This window comes from Aythya ferina, assembly GCF_964211825.1.
Source record: "Aythya ferina genome assembly, chromosome: 2".
Lineage (NCBI taxonomy): Eukaryota > Metazoa > Chordata > Aves > Anseriformes > Anatidae > Aythya > Aythya ferina.
The window spans coordinates 22,835,925-22,849,858 of NC_140297.1; the positions used below are offsets into that span (position 1 = coordinate 22,835,925).

The 13,934-nt window shown below is 42.7% G+C and overlaps 1 protein-coding gene across 1 annotated transcript in view; it reads left to right on the forward strand.

Moving 5' to 3' along the window:
* The first annotated feature begins 525 nt into the window (after positions 1–525).
* RUNDC3B (RUN domain containing 3B) overlaps positions 526–13,934 on the forward strand; it is a 51,126-nt gene continuing 37,717 nt past the window's right edge. Inside the window, exons 1-2 of the mRNA XM_084508449.1 lie at positions 526–881; positions 6,283–6,398. Of these exons, the coding sequence (XP_084364575.1) occupies positions 778–881; positions 6,283–6,398 (220 nt within the window). The 5' untranslated portion in view covers positions 526–777. The remainder of the gene's footprint in view (positions 882–6,282; positions 6,399–13,934) is intronic.

The following is a 13,934-nucleotide window of genomic DNA, read 5'->3' on the forward strand; positions in this document are numbered from 1 at the left end:
GACCCAAGCCCCATTTCGCTCTCCCTCCCTCACGCAGCCCAACACAAAGCCGCAGCCCTATGCCCAGAGCCCTCCCAAGGCCGGCCAGGACCAATACCTTTGCTTCGGGCAGAGACAAGCACCCACACTTTGCTTGCGGAGCACATCCCCGCCTCACTCCCTGTGCCCTTTAACAACCAGCCATGCCACAGAGCGCTACCTGACAGCCCGGAGCCCACCCCACCCCACACAGCGCCTCGCTGGGAAGAGCCAAGAAGCGAGGGAACCCCCAAAAACCAGCCCTGAGCCTCAGCCAGGTGCCGTGCGGGCTGACACAAAGGCTCAGGGCCGCGGCGGAGCAGCAGTTCCCCTCAGGGGAGAGGAGGAGACGGGGAGCGGGCGGCCCCGCCTCGCCCTCAGGCGCGGAGCCCCGGCCCGGCGGCCCCGCCATTGGCTGGCGGCGGCGGCGCTCTGCGGCTGCTGCGCCTCCCGCCCGCCGTGGCTGCCCGGCTGCCGGCCGCGGGGGGGGCCGAGCCGACCCCGGCCCCGACCCCAACCCCAGCCCCGACCCCAACCCCGCTGCGGGGACCCCGCCGCCGCCTCCTCCTCCTCGCCGCCCGGCCCGCCGCCTGCCTCGGGGCGCTGCTGCGGCGCGGAGACGGCGGCGCGGGGGTCTCCTCCTCCACCATCACCACCACCACCTCCTCCTCCTCCTCCTCCACCTCCAGCGGTGGCGGCGGTGCCGGCATCCCCCGTGCCGCCAGGCCGGGAACAAAGGCTCGGCGGCGGCCGCCCGAAATGGCGTCCCTCGGCTTAGGGGGGCTGAGCGCCGCCGCCCGCAGGAAGAGCGTCCCGTCCCGCAACGCCGCGGTGGAGCGGCGGAACTTGATCACGGTCTGCAGGTGAGAGACCCCGGCCCCTGCCCCTGCCTCCAGCACCACGCAGGTGCCCGGCGAGCCCCGGCCGAGCGGGGCGGCCCCGCAGCCTCCGCCCTGACTCAGCGCCTCGGCGAGGAGGGGCTGGGTTGGGTTCCAGCCGCCGGGCCTCTTTTTTTTATTTTATTTTTTTATTTTTATTATTATTATTTAAAAATAAAAGGGTTTGGAGCCGCGCTGAGGGCGTGCGGGGCTGGAGGGGGAGCCCTGGGATGCTCGGGGGAGCGGCCAGGTGTGCGCCCCCACCGCCGGAGGAGGAGGAGGCGGCGCCCGGGGGCTGTTTGCAGCCCCTAAATCCGGAGCAGGGGATCCGCAGTACGGAGCCAGACCGGCTCCGTTAACAAATAATCGCTTAGCCTCTCGGTGCTGGGGTTGCACAAGCTCAGGGATGCTTCCCGAGGTTTCCCGTGTAAGGGTTTTCCGTGCTCTCCGTGCTGGGTTGCAGGCGGCGTTTGCAAGCCGGCCGCTGGCATCGCTGCAAACTTTTAGACTCACGGGTGTGCTGGTGGCATCGGAGCGTTTCTTTCAGCTGCTGCATTCTCCGGGTGTCAAAAAGTCCGAGTATTTCCCGGAGAAGGTCTTCAATAGTCTTACGGGAGATACGATGTAATTTTAATTCTTGCGAATTTTAAGTGCATCACAAAATCTAGGACATAATGTTGTGTCCTCACCGCTTAATGCTGCAGCAATACTTTTAAAAAAGGCTTGGGACACCCTCTCTCCTTTTTTTTTTTTTTTCATTTATTGTACACCATTTAATGGATTTTATGAAGCATACCTGTCATCCATCTACCCAAAGGAATCTGTCCAGTATTCCTCCAAATCCTAGTATCTGACTTTCAGAGTAGCATCTGTAATATATATATATATATATACACACATATTTATATTCAAACTTGTTGAAGCAGATTAAACAGAAGAAATAAAAGTTTTCACTTTTCTCAGCAGTAGCTCTGCTGTTGCTGCAGATATTGCCAGTCCCCGGGCTTGGGAAAAGAGCAGTTTTATCAAGAAATAACACAATTCTGCAGCATGTAATCAATTCTTTTTAAAAGAGCATCTTGTGTTCTGCAGAGCTTGCTGCTTTATTCTGCCACATCAATTGAGAAAAATTCTTCTGTGTTCTGTGCTGTTACATTTTTTGAGCTTATTTCATGTAGGTGTTGTGGTGTTGTAACCTAGTTTCTGAGAGTCTTGGAAATCCGAGGGCTTTCACTCAAATACATATGAAACAATGAATTGCAGCAGAAAGCACTCAAAATTGGCATATTGAATTATTTTCTGTAAAACAATCTAACATTGCTATATCTTCACAAAACCTAAGACTCCTAGCTTGTCAAGGCAACTTAAATTTGGAAAGAGTGATGAGAAAAAAAAAGTTTGTTTTTTTTTTTTTTTTTTTTTTTTTATGGATTGCATACATTTTTACATTTTTATTCTTCTGCCAGTTTGGGTGAAAGTGTTTCTAATATTTCTTGCCTTGTTGCCATTATGGAAAAGTATTATTTGTTAGGAGTAGCCAAAGTAGTAGCAAAACTGCAAAAATAATTGTCACAAGTTTTTGACCGGAAAGGACTATGAGAAATTCCTGGTAAAAATAGCTCCAATTAATTGATTCAAATTTGGATGATATTGCTTGCTACCCTGTGAAAGTGAGAGATTACAAGGAAGATACTCTTCCGAAGTACCATCAGCTAATAGTCTCTAATAATTTAATTAACTATTTTGTCAAAGCTTCGGTTTAGCAGGTTTTTGTTTGATAGACCAGGCTTTAGGTTTTTAGTACTTTCTTACAGTGATGATATCTAACTCTTCATGCAGATGTGGGTAGGTTCTGAAACTTACAGTTTTGGAAGGAAGAGATGATTTCTACTAAAATGTTGGGTGCCAGTGTAGCCACAGGAAGCAATGATAGCTTCCCTAAACTAATTGTATGAGAAAATAGGTGGTTGTGGTTGTGTAACTGAACAGTGGTGATTTAAATCGCAATAATTTTAGTGTTCGTTGTTGTTGTTTGGTTGTTTAAATAAGCATTTTGTGTTCTAAACTCCCTCTGCCTTTCTTCTCCAAACTTTGATGCCTTCCATTTCCCATTAAGCTGGGGAACTTCCCAGTAAGCAGGGATTTTGAGGTTGATCTTTTGTTTTAATCTATTCCTCTCAAAGGTTCATAGGTCAAAGGTCCACATGAATACAGAACCACCAAAAAAAGCAGAGAGAGGCCTTGGAAGTGAGGGTCCTAGCTTGAATGCAGAATGCTGAGACAGAATAGAACAACTAGCAGGAAACATTATTTTAAAATAGTGATTGCAGTGATATGCATCGAAGCTGTTGCATCTCAGTGACGCTGAACTGAAGTGTCTGGTTTCACGTACAAGCCGTGTTGCATGGGGTGTTCATTTATCATCCTGGGGATTAATCTACTTTAATAGTTTGTTCTTTACAGTGACATGTTTTACATTGATTCCCAAATTACAAACTAAATACATTTGAAAAGATCTCTTTTTCAAATCTAGATCTAATTCACCTGAAAACTGAGAGGATCAGAATCTGACAGTGACAAGTGACAAATTCAGATAGCAGGCAAATTTTCCGCCTACATCCTTTTCTGATTAGAAATTTGTTGCTGCTTTGTAAGTCTTCAAAAGTGCAGTACAAGTTTGGAAAAAACACCTCTGACCTGGGATATATCCAGAAAAAGTTTGGCTTTGATTTGGAGTTATCCAAGGGATTTCGGAGACCTTCTGGTGCATCTTGAAAAACGGTAGAGGAACCTACCCAGAAAGGATTTATAGAAATCTTTCTTACTCAAGGATGTTTCTCTCCCACCTAAGAGATCAGGAGCTCTTGTTAAGGTTGGAGAACACTGTTGTTTCTGCATCTGTGGTTCGGCTCAAGCAGGACTGTATTTATGACAGAGACAAATATCTAAGGAACGGAAAACATCGGGGATCACACGTTGTCTAGGAACACTGGTATTGGAGTCCCTCCAATGGCAATTACTGTGTGTGGGATGAATAAAGCACAGCTAAACAAAAACAAAAAGCCCAGACCCTGTTGTTGCAGTGGAGCGATGGGTTTGGGGAATAAATCGCTCCTCTGATACCACAATCCACCAAAAAGTTCTTCTTAAGGCATTGCAAATTTGTTCTCATGCCACTATATTTTTTTCATGTCGTTCTGGTGCAATTTCTCTGTTAGTCTCTGTGATGTACATAGCCTGTTGCTGCAGAATATGAGGTCGGGATCCACAAAGGGAAGCAAGAAAGCTTCTTGCCATGAGCCTCTGACTCTGTGCCTGCTTGGACACAGTTTCCTAATAGCTGATGTGTTTCCAGTGTTGAACACTGGAAATAACGAGGCATCTTTCATGAGTGAATAAATTGCTTACTCCAAAGACATTTCCAGTCGACCAGATTTTGGGTGGTAGCACTGTTACTTTCCTGCTCTGTGGAAATTGGGCGTCCGCACTCGGGCTCCCTGTCAGTTCTCCAAGTAGCCAACTTCAGCCCAACTCGCCGTAGCTATACAGGGCTGTTGAAATTGGTGGTGAAAGCGTAGAGCAGAGAGATGGAAAATAGTACTCCTACGGAGGGCATGGCGGCGGTAATAGGAGCACTTGAAAATATGGCCATTAATGCTGATGAGCTGTTAGACTCTCTTTTCTAATCAGACCCTAGCTGTGGAGCAGCTTGGAGGAAGCAGTCATTACTGCCATTAGAGTAATCAATAGCAGCAGTATTGACTAGATATAAACTTACTGGTGGGCACGCTTGTCTCTCACTTACTTAAAATTGGTTGAAAACGTGGAGGAGTTCAAAAGTGAGTCAAAACTCGGCACTGCAAAAGCAGCTTCCTCCCACAGCTTCCCCCTCCTAACCCTGCCTGGCCCAAGGCACTGAAACCACAGGAGAAACCTGCGGGAAGGATCGCGTGGGGAGTCTTTACTCAGAAGTTTACTTAGGGATAACATTGGATTGAAACTCCTGAGGTATATATGTCAATTCAGTTTGAGTGTAATCGAGGATGGTTTCATTTAGTAAAGAAGCGTCAGGAGGCCGCGCTGGCTCCACCAGGGATGCTTTGACAGCAGAGAGCATTTGGAAACCGTACGGCTGGCTGAGGAAGGCTCTCTCCTGGCCTGCACAGGATGCTGCTTCTGCAGCTGTGCCGTGGTTGGTGGTGAGATGCTGTGAGCTGTGTTGTTTTTTTTTTTCTGGATGTGGCTGTATTTAAGAGGCACTCTGCTCCCAGGTACGAAGAACTGGGATCAGCTGGCGGTGGGGAAGTGGCACAGCTGGGAGCTGTGTGCTCAGCACAGGGCACAGGGTGAGAGCTTCCTGAGGTGCCTCTGTCTAAGTTCAGGTGTGCTGAAACCACGGCCTCAGGCTCTAGCAGGGATCCATTCATCCAGATACAGCTTGCTGCAAAAAAAAACCAACACATGATAAATACCTCCACAAAGCGTTACTTTTGGAGTTGAGGACATACCAAACTTGCCTGAAAGCTGAAGAACAAAGGAGCAGAAAGTAAAACCTGATTATGATAAAATGTGGAAGACTAGAGAAATGCACATTGTTGCTGTGTTTCTTGGGGTTTAAATTATCCTCTTCCGAATAACAATAAAGATGTGTACGTGCAGGTGCAACTAAACACAAAAACCACAGACTAAATGACTGGTTATGTCTTGTCTGCTTTTGAGAGTGGCTTGATAGAGCCTTTCCAAATTCAAGTATTGGATCATTTAAATTGATAGCTTTGCTGGCTTAACAAAGTAATGTGATGCTGAATAGGGATTACTCCATTCTCAGGGAAATCAGCCTGTCCAAGCTAATGCGCAGAGATAACAGTGCATGAAAATTCATTGTTTTATAATATGTTTGGATTATTCTTGCATTAGGGTAAAATTACAGTGCTCTCAGAACAGCGCTTATACTTCTGATTCTTGGGCATGGATTTTAGGAATGAAAGGAGTACTGAGGGAAACGTCAAGCAAAAATCATGATGTTTAGCATTACCAAGAAATTGATGGTGGAAGCCTGTGAGTGCTTCTTTTTCTCCAGCTTTATTCAAGTATTTTAGAGGAGAGGAAAATAATTAGAAAATACAATTAGCTCACTTTTACCTAGAAAATATGGTGTGTTTTTCTTTCTGTTTTTAATGCTTTATGCTGAAAACCAGTGGTGGTAATTGTATTTCCAGGCAATTTCTTGGCTTGGTTGTGTCTGCATTGCTCTGACTGAACTGGCAATCAAAGGGGGGGGGGGTTTCTGGTTCTTTGTTCATTTGTTTTATACAAACTACTGTCCCATTATGGAAGACCAATATCTGTCTATATAATTTTTGATTGTCCTTTGCTTTTACTGTAGGTTTTCAGTCAAGACTCTGATTGACCGCTCCTGCTTTGAGACTATAGATGACACTTCCCCTGAATTTAATAATTTTGCAGCCATTCTGGAACAGATTCTAAGTCATCGACTGAAAGGTATGTTAATAAACTTTGTTACTGGTGATGCTTTTTCTGTGAGAGTTTGTGTATGTGAAACTAGTTCATAGAAACTCCTTGATGCTGAATGAAAGCGTTGGCTTTCTTTTGTGTCTGCCTCTTTGCTGTTGCCTTCCTGATGGTGTACATTACTGTGGAAAAGTCAAGGAAGCAGTTTTTGTCAGGCGTGTTTGTGATGTTCATGTTGGAAGCCTTCTCGGCTGGTAATTAAGCAAGTGGATGTTGCCATGGTGCTGAGCTGTCTGCTTTTGTGCTTTATGATAAGTCAGTGTTCTGGGACTGAAAGACGACTGTGGCATTTTTTGCTTTAACTGAAGGTATAGAGGCCCTCTCTGTGGTGCTGCTCCCTTGTCTTTCTCCCTTCCTTGCTTTTGTTGCTTGCTTTTCCAGGTACTGTGTTTAGGTCATTTCATTTCACCTTCCCCCTACAGTGAAGCTGGCTTTTTTTTTTTTGCTACTGGAATGTAATGGATCTGGATTAAATTGCTTTTGAGAAAGGTCAGTTGTTGATTCTCCTCTTGTGTCAGAGTCAGATGTTCTACTTCAAGAAAACGTCTGTTTGCATTTTCTGATTGTTCTAGAGGAAGCTGCTTTGCTGAAAGGACAGAGTGTGCCTTAGCAGTAACAGTCACTAGAAAAAGACTTTGGAAGCTTCTCCTCATTTCTCAGTTCTGTGTACGGTTTCTGAAATTACTTGAGGATTATAAAGGACATCATCTAAATATAGCTGTGTAATATGACAATCCACTCCTTTTCATACTTTTGCTTTTTAATATTCAAAACTAAGTTTTGTGAACAATATTGTGTGTAGGCTGACATTTGAGTAGCACAATTACTACCTGCTGTTGTTCTGTCAGAGGAGGGGAAAAAAATCACACAGTGGGGTAGGAACACAGTGTTTGTCACATGGTGACAAAGATTATTGGAGCAATTATGGGTATTTAGCAACTTGACACTGCAGAAAGATTAGACTGTTCTCCCCCCCTCCACTGTGATGTTTGAGTAAAAATCATTACGAATTTTAATTTTGTTTTTATTTTTATTTTTTTTTTCCCAGTGTTCTTTTGCTTCACAACTTATTATTTGGGATGGGTGGAACAGAGAAACTGTGATGAGTTGGTAAATCAGTTACAGCAAACCGAATTTGCAAGAAAAAAAAAAATCAAATAACAAATTGAGAAAATCAAAACAGCTAAAGTTCTCCCCTTGTAATTACCAAGGAACTTTACAGAGTTAAACAAAAATATGGAAAAAGGCAGCAACTTGTGTGTCATGCTGCAAATGGGGAATATAATAAGCTATATCACTGCGAGTAATTATTTTATTCTTTAAAAACTTGAAAGGGAAATTGAGATAATGTACTGTGACATTTCAGAATTTAAGAGTATTTAATATTATGCGACACAGGGCTTGAAAGAAATTGCATTTTATTGATGGAAGTGACTAACATGTTTTGAATGCATACTTAGTGTCAGTGGGAGCGCGCTAAAAGCAGACTGGTGATTGCAGCGGGTTGTGTAAAATGTTGTAAGGCAGGCTGAACATAGGTGGTAAGTTTGTGGTACCATAAGTGGCTCCATCGTATCACAGCATCATCTCATGGCAGTACTGTTAAACAGATGGGCTAGATTTGAGAGTTTGAGTGTATAGAGATTACCTTTCGTAAAGCCACGGCAAATAACAATTCTTAATCTTTGATTTCTGACAGCAATATGAGCACCGTTTTCAAATTGAGTTTTTGTAGGTAACTGTGCTGCTGTTGCCAGCTCAGAATAGCAAAAGGTTCAGGAAACAACATTCCTGGGAGTTTTGATTTTTCTTTTCTTCTCCCTTGTTCAGTTTAATACACAATGTTTATTTTCTCTAGAAAAGTGACCCCATGTGAACCTAAATGAGGTTCAACAAGTCTTAAGGGCAAGGTGCTGCACCTGGGCTGGGGCAATCCCAGACACGAGCACAGACTGGGAGAAGAGCTCATTGAGAGCAGCCCTGAAGAGGAGTTGGGGGCTCTGGTGAATGAAAAGCTCAACATGAGCCAGCGGTGTGTACTTGCAGCCCAGAAGGCCAACTGTGTCCTGGGCTTCATCAAAAGAGTGGCCAGCAGGGGAGGGAGGTGATTGTACCCCTCAGCCTTTCTGAGGCCCTGCTTGGAGTGCTTGGTCCAGGTCTGGGGCCCCCAGCACAAGAAAGATGTGGAGCTGTTAGAACGGCTTCAGGGGAGGGCCATGAAGTTTACCAGAGGGCTGGAGCACATCTCCTGTGAGGAGAGGTATGAAGACAGGCTGAGAGAGCTGGGGATATTCAGCCTGGAGAAGGGAAGGCTCCGGGAGACCTCATTGTGGCCTTTCAGTACTTGAAGGGGACTTATAAAAAAGATGGAGAGTGACTCTTTGCTCAATCAGATAATGATAGGACAAGGGGGAATGGGTTTAAACTAAAAGAGGGTAGATTTAGATTAGATATGAGGAAGGAATTGTTCACTCAGAGGGCGGTGAGGCCCTGGCACAGGCTGCCCAGGGAAGCTGTGGATGCCCCATCCCTGGAGGTGTTCAAGGCCAGGCTGGATGGGGCTTTGGGCAACCTGGTCTGGTGGGAGGTGTCCCTGCCCATGGCAGGGGGTTGGAACTGGGTGATCATTAAGGTCCCTTCCAACCCAAACCATTCTATGATTCTATTATTTCACTGTCAATTTGTGCTTAACTAAATGTTTATATTTCTGTTAAGCTAATCTTAGTGTTACCTGCCACTGTAAAAAATCTTGTTGACCTCTTTCCCACTGACTTCATGCCCCCACCCTTTCCCTGGTATTTGCTTTTGTCCCAGCCAAACAGGCAGAAAAACAATGACTTTCCCCATGAGCACGCTGTAACCAAAGTGCTCTTTTTCTTAAAAGTGGCTTAGATGTGGGCGTTTGCTTAGTAATAAAATGAGGTTAGCATAACTCTATCAGCTCACACAATGGAGATGGGTGACTGCTGCTTGAATGCAGCTATCTGTTCATGTGCCGCAGCAGACCTGGTGCACGTGACACAGAAACAGTACCATAAAAGATAACACAGCATGCTGTGGTCGAAACATTGGCCACCTCTGTACACCAGTGGTGAAAGAAGCAGTCAGAAATAGACCACTTGTTAGAAAAGCAGTCTGGCTCACAGCCTGTTTTCGAGTTACCCCAAGGAAGATTGTGTGGGTTAACAAGCGTTAAATGTCTTTGCAGGGATTGGAAGCCATTGGCTGCCCTCTGCTCCAGAAAGTGGAAAGAGAATTATCCCTGTACTGCGTGATGCTGGGTGTGCGGTACTTTCTCCCTAGGAGTGCTGGATTTATTGTGAATGCAGAGTAGGTCCAATATCATAATGAGAAGGATATAAGGTGTGTGTCCTTCAAGCCTGCTGGCAAGATATGATACTACTGCAGAGAACAATTGAAAATCTTGAAAAGGTAGAGAGGAGGAGTGACAGGCAGAAGACGAGACTCTCGGGTTCCTTGTCTGGAATAAGAATGTGCGTGGTTTCATAATGCAGCAGACTAGAGGTTTTCTGGGTGGATACACAACATTTTAAGGTGTCTAAACCAAGTAAGAGCTATAGTTCTGAATGGAGATTTTAGAAATTTGTGTACAAACTTATGTGTATTTAATAATCTTTACTGCAAGGTGCCATAATTTCAGGAGCCTTTTTTTTTTTTTTTTTTCCCCAGATAGTTTGGAATTTTTTCTTTCTTATTTTTTCAGTACAGTGGAAATGTAGCCATATCTTTTATTTGTCTTACTGGCTTTCTGTATTCACTGCTGGCCACAGATTTGCCAAGTATCTTTCTGTAAGTGTCCTTTTTATCAAGTCAGCTGAGTGAATATAGTTAGTGCAGATACGATAGGGGCATAGGAAATCGTTCAGCAACAGTACTTGGGATTTGATCACAGATATATCCTAGCTAATTTAAAACTCGAGGCCAATTCAAAGTGGTGTATATGTCATCTTTACTGTATTACAATATTGTATGCTTTTCTGCCTTTTTCTATCATTTTAAATTAGTTTTAACTGAGGTGGCAAGGAGGAACTACAAAAACTATTGTAGATTTTTTTGGTCATCATCTCTAACATATTTCTGAAAACTTTCCTATGTATGTATTTGTTGACTTACTGCGTTTTCATTTTAATATCCTTTACAACAAATGTGTTTATATCCAAACTGCTAGCCAGTATGCATGGCTAGAAATAGTTTTAATATAAACTAGGTCCTGGCACTGACAGCATACATAGTACTTCTTGCTTGTGACTCCTGTGAGCATCCTTGTCATCTGTACGCTTATTTGCACTTTATAATGACACAAAAATGTGCTGTACTTTGCTATTTTGATGCTTTCATAGCTTCACGTGCCTTTTATCCTGTATGTGCATGTAAAAGGTATTATAAAAATGTCAAAAAGTTTCTGCTAGAGTTGTCCACAGAAGCTGCTTATCTCTGTCTGTCTTTGATCTACGTTATCCGTAATTTGTAGTGACTGGAGTTTGTTTTCTTTTCTTTTCTTTTGGAAAACTTATTATGAGTAGTAAGCCCCTAAGGTGGTCAGTGCTGCTTGAGTGGAAAGATAAATGTAATAGTTATCTTCCCTTCCCCATTATACAAAATGTTTGAGAAAATGCATTATCAGTAGTCTGGTAACAGTGATGGTAAATGGCCATATAGGAGTGATGGTGCTGGTAAATAAAATGTTATCCAGTTTTAATGCTATCTTCTTCATAGTAAGCTGAACTATTACATAATTTATTTCTAAAGCAGTAACAGACTTTTCTGTCACTTCTTATCCCTTCCAATATGGTTTTTATTTTACTTATTTTTTTAGTTTCAGAAAAAAAAATCACTCGTTGCTAACTGCTATTTAATAGAGCCTCATTTTCTTTAAGCAGTGAGTATTAATATAATTTGTACTGATCAGAATTCCCCGAATTCTAGTAAAGGTTTAAAAGCATAAGCAGGGGTTACGGAGGGATAGAGCATGAATTATGTCTGCAGAAGAGAGCTTGGGCTTGCAGGCCGAGGGCACGTCATGGTGATGTAGTGGAGGTGAAAATGGTACATTATAGAGGTACCGAAGGCCCTACTGTTGTGAAATAGATGAAATATAAGCATATAGCTGCGATGGCCCTTTATTTGGTGTGATAACATTATGTTAATGCGTTCTAAGCAGAATAGCTTTTGTTACTAGATTTAATATTTATGCACACGTAGTGACCCTATTACTATTTTTGGCTAGAAAGAAATAGCAGGGCTCTTGTGCACTCTGTGGTTTAGCTCATTCTTTCTCCTGTGTGGAGAAAATAATCTTAAATGAATTGTAATTGTCTTGGAGAGCTGTTTTATAAACTACTGTAAATTTTCAGTGATTCATTCTGGAGGCCCAAAATAAAGCGTATGTACCGTGGAAATTCCTCAGAGGAATAGCATGCCACTTTGTTACTAATAAGTTGTGTCAAAACTTACAATTTGCAGAACAGATACATCTTCTGCAAACTAAATAATGGTGTCGGGAAGTTAGGAGAGAGCCTACCTGTACCTTAGGACATCCTGATTGTTACTGCTTTGCAACGGGGGAACTTTTTCTAAATCTGAAGTTGGACCCTGAATGAGTAGGAATCAAACTGCATTAATGGCTTATTTGAGTAGAATTTATTGGGAGTGAGAAAAGATCTGCACCAGCTAGTGTTTGTTGTGGATATTTGTATTCAGTTTCCAGACTGGAGCAAGAAATGGGTTGGTATGAATAGGTGTGCAAGAGTATTTAAAAACAATGTGAAACAAAAAAATAATCATTTTTTCAAAATTTCACAATTTTCAAAATTGTGTTTCTGTTTGCTTTGTATTTGTATAATATATAATTTCTACAACCTAGAATCAAATTAATTAGAACAATGTTTGATGTTGAATATACAGCTTCCATGCTGACCCAACAGTTTTGACTGGCTGACAACACCAGTGCTGCCTTTCCTGTTGGAAGAGCTGTGAGCCTCTGAATCTTTTGATGATCTGTAAACTTCATGGTGAAGGCCGCATACTCTTTGTACTTTGGCCCCCCAGGAAACTTACTTCTTCCTTGAGAAGAACTTGGGAAGAATATGTGTTATATGCTGAATCCAGCTTTCAATTTTTTTAGGACCCTTTAAAACCTAGATCTGATTTTAGCATTTTCATTTCTCATTCTTGAGAGTTCTCACGGCTGTGTACATTAAGTTCATGAATTAAAGATTAAATAGAATCTCATCCTCTGAAAGTGTTTGAAATTGTAGGAAATATACAGATTATTATCTTGTTTAGCAGTTCTTAAAATATATGCTCGCTATTCTCTGACAGTCTTTTCCACGTTTTTTTGGTGTATGGAATGGTTAAGGATGGTTTGCTCAAGACAGTGTTAATTACCAGAGTGTGGGCAACACCACACTTACAGGGAGAAAATGGTGAAATACACAAGTCCTTGGTTCAGAAAAGACCTAAGAACAGTTCCTGCTGAAGTCTGGAACCCATCAGCTTGTGCAGAGCTGGCTGTGAGATTGTAGCCCGCTGTTATGCCAGAATGTAGCATAATTATGCCCAGCTTGCTTTGTCGATCAGTGTAAGCCAAGTAAGTGCAGTGTGCTGGTACGTATCTCTATTAAAAAGGTATTTTGGGGTTTGACTTCAGAAAACTATGGAGGAAAATTGTCTGTTTTTCGCAGAATATACTCTGTCTGTGAAAAAGCATTGTATGATATGCTGCCTTTAGTAGCTGGGACTGGAATTAGTGATGTGAAGTCATCTTCACGCCTCAGTTGCATTTAATTTTGCAGTATAAGCCCCAGGGCAGAAATGTTTCTGGTATGATAAATAATATTAAAAATACCAGTAGCTTTTGTTGTTAAAACACTGTTGAATTGTTGCTGTCCACTACACTTGACATTTCAAAAAGAGGAAGTTCATAAGATCAGTTACCTTACAGGAATGCTTTTGTTTTAATCCTCAGAGCTAAGATCTGAAGCTACTGCAGCTACAGCACGTTGAGATTTCGTTTTTTCCTTCTGGCATGTTGAGTTTCTATATATTAATTTCATCTTCTCTCTTTTTTTTTTTTTTTTTTTTTTTTAACGTTCTTTATCAAGCTTTGTATTTATCAAATAAATCCATGTGGCAAAGTAAGCAGATGGGCCACACAGTCAAGTTGCCTGCACCCTCGGGGGGGAAGCAAAAGCAAAACACTTGAATTTCTTAGGATCACAGGGGGCAGATCTTTGACACTACTCCAGCTATACTTGAAGCAAAGACAAGTCACGTTAGATGGAGATATCCTCAGCGTCTCTTTTGGCATTTTATTTTCAGCATGTATGATTTGCAGTATTGGTCTAATGTATTCTGTCTTGAAATTTGAGCTTTCTAACAAGCAAAAGAACTACCAGTCTTTCTGATAAACTAGTAAAGCTTCAGAAGTACAACTCAGGACATGAAATAAAATTAGCTTTAAAAATAAGATTTTATTTTATACAA